This window comes from Echeneis naucrates, chromosome 14, assembly GCF_900963305.1.
Source record: "Echeneis naucrates chromosome 14, fEcheNa1.1, whole genome shotgun sequence".
Taxonomy (NCBI): Eukaryota; Metazoa; Chordata; class Actinopteri; order Carangiformes; family Echeneidae; genus Echeneis; species Echeneis naucrates.
The window spans coordinates 3,844,304-3,859,263 of record NC_042524.1 but is presented as its reverse complement, the minus strand read 5'-3'; the positions used below and the strand labels follow the sequence as shown (position 1 = coordinate 3,859,263).

Sequence of the window (14,960 nt, the reverse complement as noted above, 5' to 3'; positions counted from 1 at the left end):
CCCCGGAGGAGCTGATTGTGTGCATGTACAGACTGATTTATGTTCTGACTTATCTTTCACACCTGAATTTCATACGTACAGAACAGTCAACATCGAAAACACACTGAAAGTAGAAGACCTCTCTGTCATAATCTGTTCAGACTGCATCACTTCTCATGAGCCATATGTCCAACTTGAATGAGACCTAAGCATAAACTGCTACGCTTCACTGTCATCATATCATCTCATTAATCCTCTTAGATTCTACGATATACAGACCGGATGGCATTTCCATTGGAGCTGCCTGTGTTGTACTGTAGCATCACTCTTACCTTCACAGAGGAAAAACTTGGACTCTCCTACGCTGATCTCCCCCTGTGCTGGTGTGATTTGCACCTGGATGGCGGCTGTGTGGTGGAAAGAAGAGAAGACAACATATATACATTAGGCTCTGGTTCCATCATGACAAATGGTGACACGGGGGCAAAGCACAATAGGGCAAGAGCTCAGAATGAAATTGCTTTGGCTGCTCGAAAGAGCAACTATTTCTCATGCATACCCTCTATGAATGAAACAGTGATGAAATCTTCTGGCGCACCAGAGTGTAACGTCTCCAAGTGCAGGTGGCTTGTGGGTCCACTTTTTCTATGAGGACCCTTTGTGATATGACAGGATGTTTGCAGGCGAACTCGTTGAGGCTATGTTGTGCAGCGAAAAGCCCGACTAACACTGAAATCATTTTCATTAGATTGGTGTTAAAGTGATACCACTATGGTGGCGAAGAATGTAATAATATGTGTATTTCTTTTTATTTACCAGCCCTATGTAGACAAGTGGATTGTCGCACTCCCTCGCACATTGTTGAGCAAGGTTATACTGTAAAGCTGGATACTGAGTGATTCGCATTATCACAAGGAACTGAGATAATGGCATCCTTGGCCTTGCCATTCAATTATAAGATGCGATAGCTCTTTCCACATTCACTTCAAAGTGTAAGACGTTAATGACTCATGCACCTGTGACAATCAAACTGTCTGACACTTCCCAAAGTCAAAGCATTAAATAAGCACCTCATGACTTCAATAAACTGACTGAAAACCATGGAGGGACAACACAGAAGGAGAGAAATTAACAGAAGGGGGGAAAAAAAAAGTCTTTTGGATGTTTTCATCTTGATTTCATAGTCCTCTGCAACAATATTAAGTATATTCAGTAACAATATCTAAAGATTTATTTTTTTAATTTGTTTATAAAAGCCACATAACGTTGAGTCATTGCAGGGTGCTCACATGCTCGTTTTCTCATCCCTGCTTCTCTTGGCAGGACACTGCCAGAAATGAAAGCAAATCCTTTTCTTAGAATCCAATGCACTTAAATTCTCAGCATCGGCTAAAGCCGCGGCACCAAAGATGGTATTTAGCGAGTCCAGAGAAACACCTGGTGTTTGTTCATTCCGGCATGGTAACAAATTAAAATTAAAACTCTTGCATCTTCAATGAAAAGTGTCAAAATGCGAAATAATTTTCAAAGCCTCGTCAGGAAATCCTCGCTTGCACGCTTGCAGCAGAATGACAAGCGACGTAATGATTTTTGAAAGTGAAATGCTTTAATGTGAAACTCCTAACTGCAGCGTTGTGTGGAATGGGAGCGAAATACAGACTGCGAAGCAGAAACACCACTGAATCGTGATCCGGAGCTTGACAGAGAAATCCCACTGAGCTTTCAGTGTGTCGCCACTTCACACAAACGAGTGAGTCAGTGTCTGCCCGATTCTCACCAGGAAATTCATGGGAATGATTTGCAAAGGCTTTGCAAGGATTTACAAAGACAGGTAGCTAATTATGGTCGCAGCACAATGAGCTATTGGTTCGTCATAATGCAACAATCTCACAGCTATGGAGACACTTCAGCGTGTGGGGAGGAAGCTGGGGGGGCAGTCACAGCCCCAGCAGTTGCCTTCACTGTTTTGTTTGTTTGTTTTGTTTTGTTTTGGTTTTTTTTTTCATTGCAGGCTCCTTTATGTGAAAAGTAATTATCATAATGATGTGAAGCCGAATCCCAGCCAACATCCTGGGTGGAGCTTCTCAAATGTACATAATGTGCTTTTGTGTCTCGAGACCAACAACAACAATACAGAAACAAGGGGGGTTGTCTAGGAGCAGAGGAAACCTGCTATCTTTGGTTTAGTGTAAACAAACAAAACCGATGTAATAGAGCAATATAGTGGGATCACTGTGTGAAGGAGAAGATGGAAGGTCACAACTGCGTCAAGTTGTTTGTCAGGAAAATTTCTGAATAAATAACTGATTTCAGCAGGCAATGGATGCTGTAATTTTCCTGGTCAACAACGCTCTCAAATATTTATATCCACTCTATTCATGGTGAGGATAATATCTCGCATATGGCGAAGTCAAGAAGTCATACAAATATTGATTTGCAGAAAAACGCGGCATGAAAGCCCCCAGCCTTTTGTTCCAGGCTAGCATGCAGCAGTGAGGAAAACCGCTACCCACACAGTATGTTTGTTTGTGCAAGATGGAGGTAGATACAAAGAAAACAACATATCCATTTCCCTCCTTCATCTGGAAAGATCACAGATAGAACCCCCAACCATAGCCATGCCTCCAAACACTAAGACAACTGGCCAAAAATCAACTGATCATATCGCCAACACACACACACAAAAAAAAAACTGAGTTTGGGCGATGTGGGAAAGATATCTGTTCCCAAAGCCATTGTCTCAGCGTATGGCTCTAAATGGCCACTTGTACAGTGTCTCCATGATGAAGTGGCTGTTGAGTCTCATTTGTCAAACAAAAGTGTGACTTTGTCTCTCTGCCGAGAGCGTGTTGTGAGTAATAAAATGAAGGTGTAAAAACCAGAAGTCCTCACTTTTAATTAATGGACAAATCTCAGACAGAATGTGCAAGGTCATGATTCTTCTCACTGAGAAATAACGACGTCTACCTTATTTGTTATTTTAGATGCATATTCTTCGTCTACCACTGAAAATTAATACCAGGAAGCCGTATTATCTGGACTTAAGTTGTCCTCTTTCTTTTAAACGACATTATAGACAAAAACAAGATTGAAACGAGATTTTTTTTTAAAAGTATGCACAAAAAAAAACCCCCAAAAAAAGAGCAGACCACCGTCATTTTCACTGTCACAAGAGAAAATAGACACAAGATAGATTACGCTGAAGGTATTCTCCAAATCACAGATATCAAAAGTTCATTTCCCTCATGTTGTAATTCAAACGCTGGTGTTCTCTGTATGTCTCTACATGTCGGCCCTGTGATGGACTGCCAGCCTGTTCAGGGTGAACGCCGTCCTTGCCCAATGTCAACTGGGATTGGCTCCAGTGCCCTGCGACCCTGACGGATAAACAATATGGATAATAGATGGATGGATAATAAGGGACGTGAGTATCATTTAATAAAATATATACTTAATCGACATTTTTTTTTTTAATAATATTCTGTTGTAATGGTTGCACTATTGTATAAAATTTTCAACACTAGTATGTTGAAATATTTTCAGATGTGTGATTGAGTTTAACTCTATCTGCACGCCAAACCATGCAAACGATCACTATGATCCTTTAAAGAGGCAAAAATTAAGACCTGATCTCGATCATGTAAAGAAAAAAGTGAAACGAGGACGCCCAGAAGCAATGAAGGGGACTTTAATAGGACAGGTAGAAAGAGTGATACCTTTGATAAAGGATGGAGCCCTGATGTGCTCACTCATGACACCAATCATGAGCATATAGCCTGGCCCTCACTTTAAGGCCTCCCTAAAGATTCAAACCTCTCTGTTCGTTCCCATGTTGGACACCTATCGTCTCATCACGCTGCATTTACACAAACAACATCTCTGCTATCGATCACATCAGCATATTTTCACAGACATTAAATCGTCTGGGTGGATGTGGGAAAGAAAACTCCGTAAATCAGTGTAAATCTAGACTTTGGAGGAAAAGCCCGGTGGATATCTTTTCAGAGCTGTATCCTTTGTTGTCACATGCATGGCTGCTTGCTTTCATTTATATCATAATTGGCATAACACTGATCTATGCAAAACATAATAGCCGTTCCCTTCACTTATGTTGCTCTGTGCCTCCCAACTCTTATTTGTGTTCTTTTAATAAGACCAGAGCTCCTTCATATCAAGAAAATGAGAATTTGAGACAACTTGGGCTGGTTTAGAAGCAAAGATAAAGAGTCTATGAAGCTGATATGGACCAAAAATACTTCACTGTATTATTAAATCTGGTTTAGGGTGTGATATCTTAATCTTAGCCCTGATGTGGAGCATTAAGTTCAGCCATTTCAGGTATTTATCTCTGCTTGTACTTCAGCGACTGGCCTGAACAGACTCGTATTAGATTATATTAGATTACACATTTTATTGTCATTGTAAAGCAAAATTACGTGTGATATTACTCACAACAGTAAAAATACTATTCTGGACGATGCAGCGACATTAGAAGCATATTTTGGACCAAAACTGTTTATTTCTTTTGGAATATACCACTGAAACACATCAGTAAGAATGAAGAGAGTGAAAGAGAGGAAGCAGGCCTGAATAAAAGGACACAAATCTGGCCCAAGCAAGCAAACAGCATGACAACCTAGCTCCTGCTAATTTGAGCAGTGGGCGGTACTAATGTTAGAGATTGAAACCGGTGTGCAGGCAGAATTTCACATCATCCATGAGAGGAATTTATTAACACAAAGCTATAATAACAAGATAACCTCTCAGATTAAACAACCCCATACGAATTGGGGGTTTTCCAGTTCACCCATTGAATTTTAACTCACTCACTACAAATATCTTGTCTGCACAGCAGTTCTGCCTCTGACAAACGCTTGTATAAATAAAGTTCCAATCTGCTGTTTTGATTTTATTTTTTCCTGTAGACTTTCAGTGACATGTCCCTTGTATTTTCACTTTTTCAGGGCAGCACAACTGTATAGCAAGAGTTGACAGTTTCCACCATCAGCCCTTAGTGCAACCTGTCCCTTTTTTTTTTCCTGGAGGAAAAAAAAAACCCCAAATAAAACAGACAGGTTGTTCCCTGAAACCATCCACAGAGGCAATTAGAGGCCACAGCAACCCAAGATGGCAAATGCTATCTCACTATATCAACATGGAAGACGGTATCCCACAGTTACCTCTGTCCTCAGAGCGACTGTTTGCTCATTAATATCGCCTCACAAACCCCGTCTCCTGAGAACTACATATGCAACTCATTCCCAACAGTAAATACATCCAGTAAAAAGTGCCGCACAAGTTATGTTTCCATCAATGTTGTCTGCACTGAGATTATTCTATTGGTCCTAGTCCACCCAAGAAGAAAATACATTTCATCCAGCAAGACAATATTTCAACATTCCTGTTCCAACATGATGAAAATAAAACCGCAATGCAGGCTCGAATTAAAGCGAACGATCAACATGGAAACAATGAAAGCGCCGCCAGTTCGTTTACTTTCCTTTTTCTTTTTTTTAAACCATTTTGCTTATTAAAATTCCCACATTTCACAAGGATGCAGGGCAACAGGCCCAAATTAGTTTTCATTGGTGCTATTCTATCATAAACAAAGAGAGACAGGGTCTTTTATGAGCATCTGAAAGTACTAATTACCCTTGAACATGCTCACACATATAGCCTATGTTTGCCTAGTTAATAGCTTGCCAGGCATGCTGATAATTGAAGTTATCAATTTGACAAAGTTGGGAAAGAACTTCAACGGAGGAGCTCATCTAAAGCTACGGCTCTGAAGCAATATTAGCAATGGTGTATTAGTTTGCAGATAATCCATCCATACTTTGAAGTAAATATCCCTGTGTGGTTTTACCAACAATGACCAAAAGCACTGAATGAAGATATGAGTGCTGACCATTCTCTATTGAGAGGATTATGGACTTTACATGCTGCTACTGTAAATAGGCTTTTAGCATCTTAACAGCAGAGGACTCTAATTCCAAATTATGTAAGTGCACAAATATTTATTCAGGCCACACGGCTATCATTACTTCCTTTTTGGGATGTGCAAGTTAGCAAAGTGAGCAAACAAGAAGTAGCGAGTTCTGCTGGAGAAAATCTGAGGTTTGAGGCAGCATCTTTCTCGTCTTGGATCAGGAGGTTTGCATGCCTAATTAGAGCCTGGCAGCCAGTGGTGACTGGCACCATTACAAGGAGGCTACAACAGTCAGCTGTTGGTGCTTAACATGCAAGTCATGATGGAGCAAGCACACAGTATGCAGGGGCAGACAGCACTTTGGCGGGCCATGCTGGGACGCATACATTGACGGCACATACACACAGAGAGCAACTGTGAACGCAGTACTTTGCATCTTCCCTATCATCGTCATGTTTGTGAATTGTCGAGTGCCACTCTTGAGTGCCACTGCTCATAAATCACTGTGGCCTGACAAAAAGGTAAAGACATTAACGGTGACGACAAAGGCATGAGCATGATACAACCATACACCGTTCACCCGATGTCACCCTATCCTTCCAATCTTGTTTTTTCATCTCTTGGCTAGATAGGTTCCTCCTTAAAATCCCCTCCGGCAGTAAATGAGAAAGTAATGCCAAAATTAATTCTTGTGACATTATGATGAATTTTGATCTTAAATTGGTGTTGTTCATTTTTATATGAATATTACAGAGTGTCTCTGCCACCGTTTGACAGCTGAAGAGGGAGTGACACTGGAAAACGGCCCAGGCCCAAGTTGAAGAAGACTTATTGTTTTATGGTGTGAGCTTCATTACTTTAAATTGCAGCCCTAAGTTGGACTTCAAAATGTAATTTTTCTTACTGAGATTAGTGAAGTGAAAGCTGTGCTGGGATCTATTCTTGGAAGCCAGTGGGATTTTCTCCTGCAAGTATTCACTTCACATGGGCTGTAATGTGGGGGCACTGAAGCATAGATTGGAGTTAAGATGGTACATGGCTCTATCTCTATCCTTATTTTCAGTAATGCAGGATTGGGGAAAAAAAAAAAAAAAAAAAAAAAAAAGACCTGAAGACTTTATTTTGATCTCTGAGCCTGAGGTCTTTCTGTTTGTCTACCCGAAACAGCACTTGTGCAAAATTCCTTCACCACTTACGTGGGTTAACGACTGCATACAATGTTGTGTGTTTAGTGTTTAGTGGAGGTCTGTGAAAACTCGAGCAGAGAGGTGTGATAGGAAAGGGTGACACGTTTTCAAAGCAATATCATGAATTTAAACTACTGTAGCAACTCTACAACCCTGACAGGGCTGCTGGAAAATAAAATAAAATAAAACCACTTCTTCAACACAGAATTCAGGGATGAAAAAAGAAAAAAAAGTTTTCGAAGACCTCACAGAAGACTTGTGTCAATCCTAAATCAAATATGAGTGTCAGATATGACCTCATCTCTACATATCAGGCTCCTCTGCAAAGCCTCCATCTAGCATCTTAAAGCATTATCAGTCGAGTCACGTCAGGTCTACTTGTACTACCTGATATCACATAGAGTTGGAGTCTCAATGGACTAAACAGACTCACCTCTCCTCCCAGCCTCTCTCTAACCCTTTCAGACTGAAGGAAACTTCCACGTGAACTTCAATAGGAATCGTGGCAGGCTCCCTTTCAAAACATCCAGTGCTACACACCTCCACTACATCCTCACAGAACCGCATAAACACTAGCACACCTTCTCTGTACAGGCTCCCAGGACACTCTGTAACATCTTACTAAAACCTCTCCCTGACCTGCCAGGGAGTGCGATCTCTCCTCACACACAAAAAAAAAAAACCCAATGTTCTTTATTTTGTCTTCCCTTTTAGTTATTGTCATTATTATTTTCTTTTTCTAAAATAATAATAATACAAGAGCAGCGCAGCGGCTACCACTGTTGTCTCACAACAAGAAGGTTGGGGGTTCAGTTCTTGGGCCTGGGGCCTTTCTGTGCCTGTGTGGGTTTCCTCCTACCGTCCAAATGCATCATGTTTGGGTTCGTTGGTGACTCTAAATTGTTCGTAGGTCTGAGTGTGAGTGTGAGTGGTTGTTGGTCTCTGTGTGTCTTTGTGTGTTGGCCCTGTGATGGACTGGTGACCTGTCCAGGGTGCACCCCACCCTCACCCAATGTGAGCTGGGATTAGCACCAGAAACTCCCGACGACCCAGAAACATACAAGTGATAGAAGATGAATGAATGAATGGAGGAAAAAATAAAAACAAACAAAAAAAACCCCTTAACCTTCCAAAAGCACCATGCTGCGTTCAAACGCCGCGGCCGGTACAGTTCTCCAAGTGAATGTCGAATGAACACAGCGATGACTCAACAGACCTTATCCCTTCATTCTTTGTGACTCCTGCCATCTTTGCTCAAATACTGAACCCTGTTTCAAAGACACTTAGATCTTTTCCGCTTGCCATATTGATCCAAAGGCAAAGCAGAGCTCAGGAGTGTTGGAAATGTCACAGAGCGCGACAGGATGTTAGCTGCTTTATTTCATCATGTAGAACAACTGTGCAGAAGAACCTAAATATTTTACATTTCACTCATTCATTCATGTTATTATTGAATGTATCCCATGTTGGAGTTGCATTATATCTACCATACACCTGAAGACTTTTAAAAGACTAAAGACTGACACCTCACATCTAAAGAGAATGTATCATGCATCAAAGGATGTCACACTAGATTCCTTTGAGATTATTTCCCACAATGCATCGTGTCGAAATTTACAAAAAGACTTTCTTTGAAACTCAACATGGCTCTCTTTATTTCTATTACATAAAGTCAGGAATTCAAGAGAACACTCTGATGATCCTCCCGTGAACTGACATTTTGGCTTTGTAACTATGACTTCCTGTTTTGTTTTGTTTTGTTTTTTTCTGTTAATTTCATTTCCTGGTGTCTAACGCTTCCCTTCCTCATGCGCAGCCTTTTGCTAAACAGCTTATTCACACACCTCTGGAGTTCCCTCCGTTCTCCATAACTGACTCCTTCCTTTTTGGTGCTAGATCAAGCATCAAGGCAAAACATCTCGATATAATTATGATCAGCTCACACAGCCACTTCACACCAGATGATCCAGATAATTGACAACTGCAGCAAAATGACACAGAGACATTAGAAATTTGTTTGTGTAAGTAAGATCACCTGAAAAGTCAGGCCAGAATTGGCACCATCCATACCAGTGGCATGAACGCATGGAGTATTAATAGCTGCAGTAGTAGTATATTACCGGTAGCAATTCTCCATGCCCTCCTGCACTTAAAATGGAAATGCATGTGCAGGTGAGCAGTGAATATACACAACAGCTGTTAGATTCAGACTCCAAACAGAAGTTACTTTGAGCATTATGTTTCCAATTTGTGTTTCTGAGGCAGATAAATTAGCCTTTCAGAGCCACATTCAAAACTGTCACCACCACTTATCATTAACCTGGTGTACTTTGAGACACTGCACAAAGCACTGAACGGTTGTTTCCATGTGCTATGTGTGGGTGTCAGGCCTTAATCAAATTGACATAGATGTGTCAGCCACTAAGCTCCTTCTCTTCGCATCTTTCAGTCATTCGCCACTACAGCTTTGTCAGGATTATGCTTGTTGCCATCATTCCCCCCAGCCCACCACCACTTCAGTCGTCACACGAGTGCATTAGTGGAGAGGAGTGAGTTCGGGGTACGGCAGAACATGGATGTGTTGTGTCGAGATCAACAATCCAAAAGATGCTTTTTTCACTTTACGCCTGGATGACTTTGCTCTGTGAAAAGTTTAATAGTGTTACAAGAGCTACTTCACACATGACGCTCGCTATTAATCATAAATGTGCCCGTCTTACCTCCTGTTTTCCAAATAAACAACCCTGATACGTTTCCAATAGCTGCTCCTCTTCTGTCACTATTAATAAGTGGCTATTGAACGAAGGCGAAACACTGAAATGTCCCTCTTTACTCTAAACTAATTTGAGCCCTCTCCTTCTGACAGCACCTAATTACTAAACCTGGAGAGAGTCCAACACAAAAGGCTAAAAGGCTGACAGTGACTGCAGAAGGGAGAAAGAGCTACCGCATGAAATCTGGCTGTGAATAGATTACACGTAAAAGCGGTCGGGGGAAAAGGGTGACTAAGGATTACAAAACACAAAGCTAAGATCTAAAGCTCTGCTGGGAGGTGCAGTATTCATCATACCCCACAGTAGAGAGCATGTAACAGGACTGTAGATGTAAAGCATCCATCCTAAGGACAACCTTAAAGCGAAGAACACGTAGTATTTTAAAACACAAAGGTTCATCTTTTGAGTAAGATGATGGCGCACTGCCCAGCACGCAAAAGAGACGGGAAGGCAACGAAGTTTTGGCCCGACGTTGGTAAACGATCAAAGCTTTCTGAACATCCAGACTGGAGACAGATGAGCACGAATTTCAGTGCATTAGTGAAGATTCTTGCATGCCGCTGGAGAGAAAGAGCATATATTATAGTCTTAGTCATTCATGACCAATAATTAGATCAAATTTCAAGGAAATCCTGCATTTATGATACCATTTTGAAAATGTTGGTTGAAAGGAAAGTCTAATGTGATTGCCATGTCAGAAGGAAAATGAGCAGTACTCCTCCAGGAATCATAAATATCCACAGAAAACTTCCATTACAGTCTGTTCTCGTGAAGTACTGCTCTTAACCAACGTGTTGAAGGTCCCTCTGCACACATGCACACATTGACACTGACATATTAGCATTATAAAACTGTGCAGCTAGTCATGGCAAAACAATAACAGTGAGTTATCTATATTGTTTTGTGCCGTGCGTGACACAGCGGTCCGGTGGTTATTATCCAAATTCAAACTGTGATACGCCAACTCTCGGCGCTAGAAAGTCAGTTCATTTATTGTCTTTTCTTTCCCATTCCCTACGCACTTCACTTATCAGCCGGAGAGAATCATGAGAAGTACTTCCAAGTAATTTGAACTGGGCCTGACCTGAATATGCCTCAGCTCCTACCAATTAACCTCCTGCAGGGTCTTTGTGTCACAAGGTTAACTCTCCTGGTATAATGAACCAAAATACAGCTGAGGCCGATCTACAATTTGTTAATATGTTTTAGAGTAGAGATAATGAAACAACTTTACATACAAGGAGTTCAGTTTGCTTGAGCGCAAACCAGCCTGACTATTCTCATCTGTGCTGACACTAACATTTGCTGAAATGAGCAAGGCTCAGCTTTACAAGGGATAAAACCAAGCTTCTCTGTGGTGACTGCTGGCAACTCACTGTCAAGGAAAAAAAAAAAAAAAAAAGACATGGACTGTCTTTGTCTTGCAAAGCACTAAACTTATTTTTTATTTTTTTTTGCATCAGATACTGGCTTCTAAGGTGCTTTGCACAAGATTGTATATTTGTGGCTGTGTTTCCTAAGCTGAAACCTGGCAAAAAAAAAAAAAAAAAGAGCTGAGAATCGGAAATGCTTGGACACACACACACACACACACACACACGCGCGCTGGGCACAATCTTTTGAAATGGCAGTGTCTGAAGAGCAAATCACCAGTAAAGCACCATAAAATGGTAAAGCCGAAGCTTTAGAGATAGTAAAGTGCTGTTCATGTACGAGACAGTTGATGTTTTCGTTTGTTAAATGGGTCCTTGAAAACTTTTTAAAGGCTAAAACCGCAAACAAAGTGTGAGAGAAATGAAGCAGTGCCCCCTTTTCTTTTTTCTTTTTTGAAATGGTCTTTGAAACAGCCAGAGTACTGGTGATTATTGGACTTTAACAACACAGGACTCACAGTTCGACTTGAAATGTATCAAACACCTGGGCAGCAAACAGAACTTCAATAGGTTGATGCATCTGAAATAGAGCGCAAGAGGGACTGATGTATAGAAAAGACAGGACAAGAAAGGTTTGAAACTCCAGCCATGACTGAGCATTAAATGCGCTTGTGCCTTTTTTCTCATAGTGTTGCAGTTAATAAATTCAAGTGCAAATTCTCGCATAGCTGCTGAAGCTTTGTAGTTTTTTTTTTTTTTAGTTTTTTTTTCCTACTTCAGTGATGTCTCTAAACTCTTTAACCCAAACTCATAAAGCGAGGGGCAGTCTGAGCGTTCACAATATGAGGTGAAGGATTAGTTCAGTAAGCTGCTAAAAAGTGGTAAACAAATTAGTTCTAATTTAAAAATATGAGCTGGATGTTATTGTACAGCAGTGATATACTTGCTTTGGGCTTTTGAACATAATTAAAAACATACAGTACATATGCACACCACTGATGTCTAAAAATGCCCCACCCCCTCCTCATTCAAAGTACACAGGAAAGATGCCATGCAGTAATGTATAGATGTATTTAGCATTACATATGTTTGAGTTTGATATTCAAGTAGCGACTTTAAAGTTGTGAAATTGATTTGGCACTTCAATGGAGACCGCGAGCCGATCAACATTTCCCACTGAAATTCTTTTTCTTCTTCTTGTGGTTCTGGCATGGATCCGATACTTTTCATGAATTCCATCTGTATGCTCAAAGGCCAGTATGAGTGAAATTGCCTGTGTGCACCCTAATTAACTAATGAGGCCAAAAGGGCCCAACTATTACCCCCCCACCCTCTTTCTTTGTTTGACCCTGAGGTGGCCCCGATTCTCACCAAACAGATAATGACTGCGGAGCTACAGAACACTCCCCGGCATACTAATGGCAGAGAAACGAGTACACCGAACACAGCAGCCATCAGTTTGGGTCATCTAAAATACATTAAGGTCTTGTTCTTCTGTTAACAAACTTTTAACAACAAAATTTTACACATATTGGAGGAAACCCAACCACGATGTATGTATAGAATAGAATAGACTTGATTGTCATTGTACACAAGCACAATGGAATTTGCATGTTTGCATGTATTCTTTCTCTGCCAGGATGCCTCAGTGCTGACCTCACTTTTCTTACTTCCTTGTCGTTTTTGCAGCAATCGAGCAACTTTGGATTATTCCCAAATCAATCTGGTGGATGGAGAGAGCGGGTACGCTCTGGGCTGGAGCTAATTCTGTAAACAGATTTTTGTTGCTTAGGGCTTGAAGGCGCTGCACCTTAAAGGTTATGTTTTGCCTTGGATGCAAGGTGAATGAAAGCCTGTGATGAATAATAGACAGATAGGTAACAAAATCTACATTGGCTGGGTTTGTGATCTTTAAAAAAAAAAAAAAAGTGCCATTAAAGAGCCTCAAAGCTGCAATCTTATTTAGCAGCTGTTGCAGATAAGTAGGTCCATCTTGCACTAATTTATAATTATTACTTTTAGCTGTTAAGTTGTTTTTAAAGTGACATCCATGATGAGAAACATATTACCACTCATTTAACACCTGTGTGTGAGCCCCTACTGAAGCGAAAAACAGGCTTGTAAATGTAAACCCCCCTCCCCTCAAAAAAAAACAAAAAAAAAAACAAAACACTACAATTTCAAGCTTTGCACAAACAAAACAATGACCTAAAAGAGGCCGAAAAGCTAACAAAAGCTTAAACAAACTGCAATTCATCACCATAAACCGAACTTTTAACATCTCGTAAACAGATCTAAAAAATATTAGGAGAGCTTCAAAAGCTCAGCATGCTGTTTGATAACCTTGGCATAATGATGACGGTGATCCAAAACAGATTTAATTTAAAGCTCTGGCCTTAGTGGCTTCTGAAAAGCTTTGGACTAAAAGCTTTCCTTGCACACCGAGTATCTGAGGAGTTGCTGTGGTCTTATCCTTCATGGACCAGCGGCCTCATCTGAATTGTTGACAGTGGCTAAATGACCCACGAGGCATTTTTGGCAGCAAGTGGTTTAGATAAACTTGCTGAAATGAAGTCAGTCACGGTTTCCCCTCCAGGGACCTTCGAGAGCACCCTGCCTCCAGGGTCGAGTGGTTATCAGCATCTATACTTCCAAAAATAACATTCTCCAGAGACATGAAGTACGGAAATGTTTGCACAGCAAGAGGACAGGAAATGTAGAAACCTGGCTCCAATTTTTGGCAGCATTTTTAAAACCACGATTGTGAGTTAAATTAATATGCCGGGTGTCCATAAAGTCTCTTTACAACGTCAAAAATGTATTACAAAAGCAAATGAACAGAGAAATTTGTGGAAATTATCCCAAAATGAGGAGTCGTCGTTGAAGTTTTTTTGCCTCATTTAATACATCTCTACATGGGCACCATTAGTTGCACACAGCACATCAAGACGGTACTCGATTTCTTGCCATTCGCTGTGGCATCGCCTCATCAGTGGTCGCAGTGGCATCAGTGATCTTTTGCTTTAGGCCAGTCCCATATCTTTGCTCGATACACGATTTCCTTAACATAACCCCACAGAAAGAAGTCCAGGGGAGTGATATCTGGTGACTTTGATAACTTCGGAGTAGATAAAACAAATCTGATTAAGATATCTCATCAATTTCCTTTGTAATATATTTTTTTTAAATTATAAAGAGACTTTATGAACACCCTGTAAAACCCATTTAAGCGGCTCTTTCATAACCACAATTTGGAAAAATTCAATATTTTAGCTCTTGAAGCGAAAAAAAAAAAAAATCATCACATTTCAAAAGCTGATACCATCAAACAGCCGAACCGAGTGAAGCCTGCTGAATAAAAAGATAAAGACCTGTCCTCGGGCTGATTGTGAAGGGTCGAGTTGAGCTTGTGTTTTTTTCAGGGACAGGGAAGTGACCTCTATTAGAAAATATCCCCACATCCATCTAGCACAGTCACAAAGTGGATGCTTTCTGTTATGAGGTTCTGCTCTTTTGGCTGATAACTTCCTGTTCAATCTCGTATTTTTTCGTGGCCTGATAATGAGCCATGCAAGGAACGAGACATTTGTGGTGGGTGTTGTTAATGTCAATATTGATGGCAGCGACAGCGGCGTGTTGTGTCACATGAAGGAAAACAAGGAGCGCAGGTCTCAGAGAAACATAAAATAAAGCACTTTTTTGTTAAATCTGCTTGTTT

General features: G+C 40.8%; 1 protein-coding gene across 2 annotated transcripts in view; it reads right to left on the bottom strand.

The window, feature by feature from the left end:
• The window catches only part of ncam1a (neural cell adhesion molecule 1a), a 220,519-nt gene that overhangs the window by 70,163 nt on the left and 135,396 nt on the right, over window positions 1-14,960 (bottom strand). For both annotated transcript variants that reach the window (XM_029518980.1, XM_029518981.1), the window contains exon 2: window positions 312-386. In XM_029518980.1, coding sequence (XP_029374840.1) covers window positions 312-386 — 75 coding nt within the window. The remainder of the gene's footprint in view (window positions 1-311; window positions 387-14,960) is intronic.